The 10569-nt window shown below is 34.9% G+C and overlaps 1 protein-coding gene across 1 annotated transcript; it reads left to right on the top strand.

The window, feature by feature from the left end:
- The first annotated feature begins 3333 nt into the window (after positions 1-3333).
- LOC145598058 (casein kinase 1-like protein 10) lies at positions 3334-9012 on the top strand. The gene is made up of 14 exons (XM_081654351.1): positions 3334-3946; positions 4039-4079; positions 4464-4533; positions 5185-5333; positions 5412-5507; positions 6198-6268; positions 6442-6503; positions 6600-6663; positions 6760-6844; positions 7134-7260; positions 7443-7516; positions 7600-7663; positions 8051-8175; positions 8517-9012. Exons 1-14 carry the CDS (start codon positions 3871-3873, stop codon positions 8790-8792), a joined length of 1380 nt encoding a protein of 459 aa, XP_081510477.1. The 5' UTR covers positions 3334-3870; the 3' UTR covers positions 8793-9012.
- Positions 9013-10569: the final 1557 nt, after the last annotated feature.

Genomic DNA, 10569 nt, shown 5'->3' with positions numbered 1-10569 from the left:
TCGGTGGTGGTGTTTGAAGGTGGATTGGTGGCTGGTGTGGGTGTCGGTGGTGTCGGTGGTGGTGTTTGAAGGTGGGAAAATGGTTGCTGTGGGTGTTGGTGGTGATGTTTGAAGGTGGGAAAAGGGTGTGCAGTGGGGTCTGGCCGTCTGGTGGTGCAGGGTGGTTGCTGGTGCTGTGGCTGGTGGTGGGGTGGTGCGAGGCGTTTTGTTTTGTTTTTTTAAAATAATTTTCCGACAGAAATTCCGTCGCAACATACCGACAGAACTCAGTCCGTCAGAAACTTGCGACGGACTTTCTCGGGCCTGGAAAATTTTCCGGCAGACTGAATTCCGTCGGAATAGTGTTTCCGACGGAAATTCCGTCGGAAAAAGCCCATTTTCCTACGAACAATTTTCCGACAACTAGTTCCGACGGAATTCCGTCGGAAACGCGTTTTCCGACGGAAAACAGGGTGTTTCCGACGGAAAATTTTCGTCGTTATTTAGCTGTTTTCTAGTAGTGATCGCTCCCTCCAGATAACCCAATGTCCACTTCCTTTCTAGCTGAAATCCCTGATCGATAGCAAACATCAACAAGGGTATCCCAAACAACATTATGCCGATGTTTAATGCCCACAATACCAGCACAAGACACTGCGTGATCACCGAAAATATCTTCAGCAAAAACCTTTGAACAAGCATAGCACAGCGTCGTGATAGAGAACAATGGAGCACCCAACCGGTAGCACAGCACACAACGATAAGTCTTGGCGTTCATCGTTTGACCCAACCCCGAAATAGGGAGCGCCCGAAGCCAAGTAGAGGTGTGATCACCCTGCTGTGATTTCCATAATGCTGATTGTCGAGGAGTTAAAAAATAAGCAGATTCCACAGAAACGATAACCTTTGTGAAATACATATTTGCCAGTATTATTATTATTATTATTATTATTATTATTATTGATGATAATTGATTATTGATTGATTAATTTTTTCTTGCAATAGATTATTAATTTAATTGTTTGGTATATAAACTTTCTAAAATCTATGAGTTCTACTTACCAAACACTTGTGTTGGATTTTTTAAATGATAACTCAATTGTGAAACAATTAGCTTATCATATTAGACAATGAATATATCTTCCACATTATCTTTGATGCATACTGTCTTAAGTTATTGTCAATTGGCATAAAACCTTAAAAATTAGTGGATGAACTATAATATTCACTACCACGCTAGTAGTTTTTAGTATTATAGAGTACTATATATATATATAAAGTTGGTTGCATTGTCTAATGAATATAGAATTAGATATCCTAATACTAAACATGTTAATGTTGAAATTGAGAATCTTTAAATATTATGATTTTTGTAAGTGTTCATATTCACATATTATTATAAAATTTTTGTGGACCCGAGGTTTATACACATGCAACTGACATTATATTGAACATAGTGACCTTTATTTTTAACATAGTAACCTTATTTTTAACATAGTAACCTTTATTAAAAGTTGTATAACGTTTAATACTATTGTGAGCTTGAAGTAGTTATGACCCTAATTTTAACATAGTGCCCTTTATTATTAATATTGACCTTATAAAATATTTCATTAAAAAAATTAACCTCTTGTAGCCTATATATTACCAAAATGACTTTTATTTTCAACATAGTGACCTTTATTTTATTATAGTGACTTTTTTTTTATTAATAAAACAACCATAGTTTCTCTAATGTTAGTGGTTCACAATAAATTAGTGTGAACCAGGTCCATTTAAGAATTTGTACTACATAATTAGTAACCTCATCCAATTATTACTGATAGTCTATATATAAAATAATATATATATATATATATATATATATATATATATATATATATATATATATAAACTTATTTCACATATACATGTGCATGAAGCATGAAAAAAAAATTATCTTTTTTGGGTTAGTCACCTCTTTGGCTCATATTAAAATATTATTAGTTTTATTAGTGTCACTAATTTAGCGAGGACAATAACCTATCTTATAATCTTATTCATAGTTAATAACCTCATTTATACCTTGTCTCTAAGCCTATTTGAGTATGTCATACCATCAACTAAATAAGATGTCGTATAATAATACTCCATATTTTTTTAAAAAAAACGAGCTTGCCCCAATTTCTCAATGGCAAATATTGTAAATAATGGCAAACTTCACAATATTTTATTATTTTTCTTGCTGACTCATCCTCTTTCTTCTCCCTTCGTTTTCATAATTCTTTTTTCAACCTTTTGAATCATCAATAATGGCAGAAGAATTTCATCATCACCATAACCAACACCATCCCAACACCACCAATACTATAACAAACCCCAACCTTAACACCGCCATATCTGGCGAAATTTAACGAAAAACCCTAAGAAAAATATATAAATTAAGGGCATGTTTAACCCCAAATGGTAGGTTATTGTCATTGCTTGAAAGTGTTCCCTCCATTATTGTAGAATTATGCGATTTTCGTTGTTGAAAACTGCTCAAAGTTCATTGTCGAGGAGAGAGAAGTTAAGAGCAGTGGGTATTTTTTATCAAAAGACCAAAATGCCCTTATGAGAAACATACAAAGTTTCTCATGTTGAGAAACTTGTATTTTCTCAAAAAAAAACACATAATTAATACTCCATCCGTCTCTTTGTTAATGTCCACTTTCTCTCTATTATGTGAGTAATAAATGATAGAAAGTGGACATTAATAAAGAAATGGAGAGAGTAGTTCTTATAAAAAAAGGAAAAAGATAAAGAGCGGCATATAAGAAGTAAAAATGAAAAGAATTGATAATAAATAAACATTTATTACATTGATTTATTCGTGAATTTTCGATAATTTCCAACTTAATACTAAAAAAGAAAGTATACGAGTAAATAGTTATGACTGCATATAACATTACCCTAAAATATACTCCCTTTGTTTTTTTTTTTTAATTTTTTTTATATGCATCAGTTTGACCGGCACATTTGCCGAGACGCTACTTTGACCATAAATATCTTTAATTGTGTATTAGTCTAAATTGTAACAAAATTATACTCCGTATTATTAAACTAGACATTATGACGAATCTAATGAAATATAATATAACAACATTTATTCATTTTTTAGAGGTGAAAAAATTAAGTCAACCATGATATATAAATAGTGTAATTGTCAAAGTGATGCATATAAAAAAAACGGAGGGAGTTTTTACGGACTTGAGTAAAAAACGATAACAAACGTGCCCTTTCTTCATAGTTGTAAAAAAAAAAATTGTAAATCCAAAATTGATGTAGTAATGCGTCAGTAGACATAATTTCCGTTAATTTTCTAACACCATTCTCTTTCTGTCTCCCTCTGTCTTGTCTGCCTTTCTCTCTCTTCTTTCTCTCTCTATCCTTTTCTCTCAAAATACGCAGAAATGCGATAATTTATTTTGCAATGATTATAGATAGGGTTTCCAATTGCTGCATGAACGTATAATCAATTGCTTTTTTCTCATTAGGGTTCCACGATTTCGGACCTTTTTTGTGGGGTTGTTGGAAGATTTAGGGTTTTTACCAATCTTGATGTTCAACCTAATTTTCTCCTTTTGATTTTATTCGACGAATTTTCAATAGAATTGGTGTTAATGTATATGGTTAGTTGATTAGTTTCGTGTACAGCAAGTTGTGCAAATTTGATTGATGATTTTTTTTGGGCAAAAATTGTTTCTTTATTTGGAGCTTCTTTTACCATAATTTCTGGAATTTAAGATCTGGAAATTTTGACTTTTGGCTGAGTTGGGGATATATCTGACTCCTCAACAAATTAAATTTTGTTGATTTTTTTTGGGGTTCAGTAGATTGAAAAAAAAATAGAGGAAAAAAGGGGGATTAAAGATGGATCAGATTATTGGTGGGAAGTTCAAGATGGGAAGAAAAATTGGGAGTGGATCATTTGGGGAGCTGTATTTAGGTAAAATTTGATTGCTTTAATACTTTTTGAATAGTTTGTTTCATAAATTTGGTGTTTGACCAAAATTTGATGTGTTGGTTTGATTGATCCAGGGGTCAATATCCAAACTGGTGAGGAGGTGGCTGTTAAGATGGTATGATTTCTCCGGTTTTTCGCTATCTTACGATTTAATTTAGAGTAGTTGACTTGCATATACAAAATTCATTACTTGTTTGTTAAGTGCTGGATGATGTTGTTTTGATTGTAGGATGTTCAAAAGCATGTATTTTTGATAGTTGAATTGACAGAGAAATTGTTTTTTATGGTGTTTTTGGTTTCTTTGTATCTAATTGAGAATTAGACAAAAGAATGTTGATCAGTCGAGATGTTTTGTCATCGAAGTGTAGTGTATGTGTGTTCTTGTAAGAAGCTTGCTTGCTAAGTTTTTGTTGGTTTTACCACTACCTGTATGTTGCCCTAAGTGGTGTCTGAACCTGTATATATTGGCTCATATTTATTCTTAATACTGATGTTACAGGAATCTGTGAAGACCAAGCATCCTCAACTACATTATGAATCAAAGTTATATATGCTGCTTCAAGGAGGAAGTAAGTATTTTACTTATTATCTATAATGGAGTTGGATAACTGGGATTTGAGCAGCTCCCTCTGTGTGTGTGTTTAGTTTATTGATTTGGATGTGGTCTCCTTTGGAGAATAGGACTTATAAAGTTGTATGTTAACCATATTATATAGCCAAAGATTGAGGTTTATCACCTTTTGAAATAGGATTAGAATTCAGACCATATAATTTGTTTCTCTACTCTAGTATTTGTTGTCCTCAATGCTCTGTGTAAATGTTAAAGGTGAACACCATTCATCTGCTTATCTATTCAAGCTCAATTTGTTGGAGCAGGCTACGTGTGACATATCTCATTAAACGTCTAATGTGAATGCTATGAAGTCAATGCAAAATTTGTTTTGTAGCTTAAACTCCCAGGCAACTTAACTCTTCTGCATTAATCAAATATCTTAACCTTATGCCTATTTTCCTACACTTTTGGATATGACCAATTAATGTCTTTATCCTGATGCCCTGAGGCTTGTGAAGTATATCCCTTATCTCCGATATGCTGTTGCCTCAGTTACTTTTTCTGAATATTTGCATAGGGATGCACTATAAGTGCTCTTGCATGCAAGCTTATAAATTTACAACTGTAAGAATCTTTTGTAAACACGTTGTTTTTAATGTTGTTGCAGCTGGAGTGCCCCATCTCAAATGGTTTGGAGTTGAAGGTGAACATAATGTAATGGTGATTGATCTTCTGGGACCAAGTCTGGAGGACCTATTTAACTACTGCAATCGGAAGTTGTCATTGAAATCAGTACTAATGCTTGCCGACCAGTTAGTAAGTATCTTCATGATCTTGTGGCACATTGTTATCCTAAGCTGGTGATGATGCTTCATGTCTTTATTTTGCTTTCAGATCAACAGAGTTGAGTACATGCATTCAAGAGGTTTCCTTCACCGTGACATAAAACCTGATAATTTCCTAATGGGACTTGGTCGCAAAGCGAATCAGGTACATTACACTATTCCAATGTTATAATTGGTGTGTGTGTGTGTGTGTATGTGACTGTGTCAAATATTTTACTACCATTGGGCTGCTAACTTACACAATGAGGAAAAGATCAAGTTCAAAATAGACATTCGGGGTGCAAGTTGAGTGAATTAGAAATTAGAAATGGATTTTAAATGAGGATATACCTTTTAAGTCTCACGTTGGTGCTGTTTGTGGTGCCTGCTAAAGTTGTGTGACTGTTATGTGGGAGATTTTATGAAATGCAGATGTTTGGGTATATTATCACGTACACACATTTTCCTCTAACTGAAAAATAAATAAGTAAATAAATAAGGAGAGAACACTTTTGGGTTATTTATGAAGTTAATAATATGAGGCTCTTAAAAAATAATTTTGTAGAAAAAGGTTTTTTACTCAGCTGCAACTGACTTGCTTCTCAGCTTAAGTTAATGGATGATCACTGACATCTCACACATCTTTTTTTTGTGGAATGAGCAAGAGAATTTTTTGTGCTAGAATATAAGAATAGCGGATTAGAGATCTAGCTGATCTTTTGAATAAGCTTTCTGTTGTTTGAGATGGCCTTATCAGGACTTCAGGAGTATTAGCCGCTAGGTTGACAACTTGCTTGTGACATGTCTGTTAATTAGAACATGAAGATGATATGCTGCTATGTTCAATTTTATGTAGGTTTACATTATTGATTACGGGTTAGCTAAGAAGTACAGGGATCTACAAACTCATAAGCACATACCATACAGGTAATAGAATGGTCTTTCCTTTTTATTTCATATATGTTATCTGATTGAATTTGATTATGTTATTTCTGTATTGGTCCTGTCAATGTAAATTGACATCTGTTGAGGGTTTTGGGCATCCCTTTGATTTTGTTCTTTGTTCTCATTATCGCTTCCCTGTGATCACGATCTTTCAGGGAGAACAAAAGCCTGACTGGTACTGCACGTTATGCAAGTGTGAATACTCATCTTGGAATTGGTTAGTGGCTGATGTATACTTGTTATTCCATTTCAACAAGTAGTCGCTCACTTTGTCAGTTTTCATGGATTTTGATTTCATCCAATTGTTTTGCAGAGCAAAGTAGACGGGATGATCTTGAATCTCTTGGTTATGTTCTAATGTATTTCCTTAGAGGAAGGTTGAATGCATAACAACTGTCTTTTTGTGTTAATCTATTTTAAACCCTTTTTTCTTTCTTATATTCAAAGTTGTCCTTGTGTTTTATCTGTGTCAGTCTTCCGTGGCAAGGGCTAAAAGCGAACACTAAAAAGCAGAAATATGATAAAATCAGTGAAAAGAAGATGATGACTCCCATAGAGGTACTGTGGGTTTTCTTAACCTCATTTTCCTTTTCTTTAATTATTAAGAAGAATCTTTTCTTCTCTAAGAGCCCTTGATTTTGGAATTTTCTCCCTTATACCTTCAAGTATTTTCTAAACCTGATGTCTGTCGGGTGTGAAATCTGTTATGATTGTCACTTCTCTTCATTTTATATCTGGATTGCTTGTCATTCATTAAATATATCTCCATCAATTTCACACTTTGCATTGCTATTATTCTGAAACTGGAGATAATTAAGCACACCTAACTGGGACATGTATTCAACAGGTGCTCTGCAAATCATATCCTTCAGAATTTGTATCATATTTCCACTACTGCAGATCGTTACGCTTTGAAGATAAGCCTGATTATGCGTACTTAAAGAGGCTTTTCAGGGACCTATTTATTCGAGAAGGTAAATGTGTTCAAAAAAAAATTATTTGTATCTTATGAAAGTTTATTTTTTAGATTTGATTACATTTATTCATCTGGAGTGCTTATTCGCTCTCCGCTATTTAGTCTATCATTTGTGTGAGAATTATATCTTACAAGCAACACATGAGTATGAATGAGACATTAATCGTGACCTTTCCCTAGGTTATCAGTTCGATTATGTATTTGACTGGACTATAATGAAGTATCCCCAAATTGGTGGCAGCTCTAGAACACGGGTCAGTTCTTTTAATGTTTTTTTTGGGCAATTGTTCTCTGCCTTTTTTTTTTAGGTTTGTACCTAACTGTTTGTGTTTTCCAGTATCCTGGTCCTAAGCCAGCTTTAAATGCAGGACCATCTGTGGAAAGGCCAGAAAGGCCCTCAGGTTTGTGCTCTCTTCTGTCACTTTCTTATGGAGGCAACATGATTTTCTAGCATATAGTATGTCAACTTTTTACAGACATATTTTAAGGGAAAAAAAAATAAAATTTCTGTCCTTTATCCTCAGCCAAGTCATTGTCAAGAATGTATGAAGTTAATGAAAATATATATAATGAATGACAAGAAATCAAAAAATTAGATGGGGAAAGATGACAATCTCAATAGATGTCACACCCAAAGAATGTTGACTGATTTTTTTTTTTTTTTAAACAAAACTTGACTGAATTATTAATCTTAGTAATTATACCCCTTTATTTTTTATGACTGAATTATTAATTATAGTAACTATCCTCCTTTATTGCTGATACTCAACTCATATTATGTCGTTTAGTGGGTCGCGAGCTTCGTGATAGACTTAGTGGTGCAGTAGAAGCCATTTCCCGCCGAAATACTATTGGTTCTGGTGATCAGTCCAAGCAAAGAAGCTCACAAGATGTAGCTACATCCCGAGACATGGTAAATTACTAGTACTCTTTTACTTGTGATCAATGGTTTATATTCAATACTAATTGCTGGCAATATGGCACTGTTATTCTTGATTCAAACTTTTTTACTCGTTAATTACTTGAAAATTATGCTGGCCTTTCTTGTTCATGCAACCTTCCTATTATATCCACCCTGCTCCATTTCTGTAGATATCACAAGTCCTGTTACAGGTTTTGTTTTTTTAGTAACATCTAACTATAACAGACTTGGCCACATTGAAGATTTCAGTTAGTTTTGTGCATGAACATCTTCCTTCATGCTGCAAAATCATTGTTTCTTTAATATTCTAACATTGATGTTACAAATCTTAGCAAAGAGATTCTGAGAAGATAAACATTTCCCGAGTTAGCAGCACTACTCGAAGAGCCACTGCTGTCACAAGCAATAGACCAACCTCCTCTAGTGACCTTGGGGAGAATCGTGCAGGTCGACTTGCTTCTAACGGGTCCCACCGCCATTCCTCAAATGTACAGAGGCTTCACCAGGGAATAGAGTCTAGGCCAACTTCACGAACACGAGCTTCTGCTTCACGAGGGATCCGTGATGACCATATCCGTAGCTTTGAACTGCTCTCCCTCAGAAAGTAGGAAGAAGTAATTTGTTCAGTAAGACAACTCTTCCGCTTCACAAGGGATCTGCTTTGACCATATATGTAGCTTTGAAATGCTCTCCCTCAGAAAGGAGAGAGTAATTTGTTCAGTAAGACAAATCTTGCAAGCCAAAATGGGTAATTGCATTTTGTTAATTGATCTGGGTGCTATACTCGTATATTACCATTTATTCTATCTACCCCTGTTTTTTTTTATTCTGATTACAGAATTTTTGACCAATGTAATGTGTTATCCATTTTTCCTGGCTACTTTTCAGATAAAGAGAAGTGTACTTACAGAAGTGATCGGCTTTGTATAATTTCGTATTAGATGTGTTTTAGCTATTCTTCAAGAAGGCAAAATTAGTTTTGTTTCGAAGGTGTAAATTTTGTTAGTACGGAATCACTCCTTGAAAAGTTCCAACACACTTTGGCAACTACAAAATAAACAGAAAATTTTATGAAAGTCCTTATATTTTTAAGGTTTTTACTTGTAATAATTGGTTCATAATTTGCCCTCAAAGCTTATTTGGAGAATGCAGAGATGGTATAGAAGTTGCATGAGTTGAATTATTGAAGTGTAACTTCTCTACTTCATAGGCTACAGCTGTAAAGGAGTTGAAGAAGCACAATCACAAATCACACTCTGCAACTGAGTCCTTATTTGATCTTAAACAAAACTCCATAGTTGAAAGACAAAGCCTTGCCGAAAAACAGGGTAAATATCTAGTCTTGTGGTAGTGGGGCGTATTGAACAACCGAGAAGACATAACATTCCATGTAATATACGTAGTAGTCATTTTCACATATCCTTGGACAACCACAAGACCTGATGTCGATATCCTCCCTATTCCGCCACTTTTCGCCACCAGCCCCGAAACCTCAAAATTTCCCCAAAAAGCGTGGATTATAGCCTTTAATTTTGTAATTTTTTAACCTTTTTTTTGCCTGGTAATAAAAATTGGCGAGTTGTTTACCATAGTCCCTAATACCCTCCAAGAGTCCAATTGGGTCGGTGGAACCATCCAATATGCCTTTAAACGGTCATTTTACCCGTTCACAACTTGAAGTACTTTCGTAAAATCAAGCCTACCACGGGCGTTACAGACAGCATATAATGATCATATATGGTTTCAAACGGCATTATATGACCCCGAGATGTATCCCTTAGGGTCTCAAAGCTTTTCGCCACCGGGCCCAAAAACCTCAAAATTTCCTCAAAAAGCGTGGATTATAGCCTTCGATTTTGTAATTTTTTGACCCATTTTCGCCCGGAAATAAAAATTAGCGAGATGTTTTCCATAATCTCTAATATCCACCGGGAGTAGCAAAGAAAACGAAGGAAGAAGGTTTGAAGAAGTTAGTACAATTGGGACGGTGGAACCATCCAATATGCCCTTAAACGGTCATTTTATCCGTTCATTACTTGAAGTGATTTGGTAAACTCAAGCCTACCACGGACGTTTATGACAACATATAATGATTATAAGTGGTTTCAAACGGAATTATATGACCCCGAGATTTATCCCTTAGGGTCTCAAGGCTTTTCGCCACTGGGCCCCGAAACCTCAAAATTTCCTCAAAAAACGTGTATTATAGCCTTCGATTTTGTAATTTTTTTGACCTTTCTCGCCCGGAAATAAAAATTTCCGAGATGTTTACCATGGTCCCCATTATCCTCCGGGAGTACAATTGGGTCGGTGGCACCATCAAATATGCCCTTAAACGGTCATTTTACCCGTTCACAACTTGAAGTGATTTGGTAAACTCAAGCC

Source organism: Chenopodium album, chromosome 20 (genome assembly GCF_948465745.1).
Source record: "Chenopodium album chromosome 20, dcCheAlbu1.1, whole genome shotgun sequence".
Taxonomy (NCBI): Eukaryota; Viridiplantae; Streptophyta; class Magnoliopsida; order Caryophyllales; family Amaranthaceae; genus Chenopodium; species Chenopodium album.
Note: the sequence above shows the minus strand (reverse complement) of the source record. Positions and strands in the feature narration are given on the sequence as shown.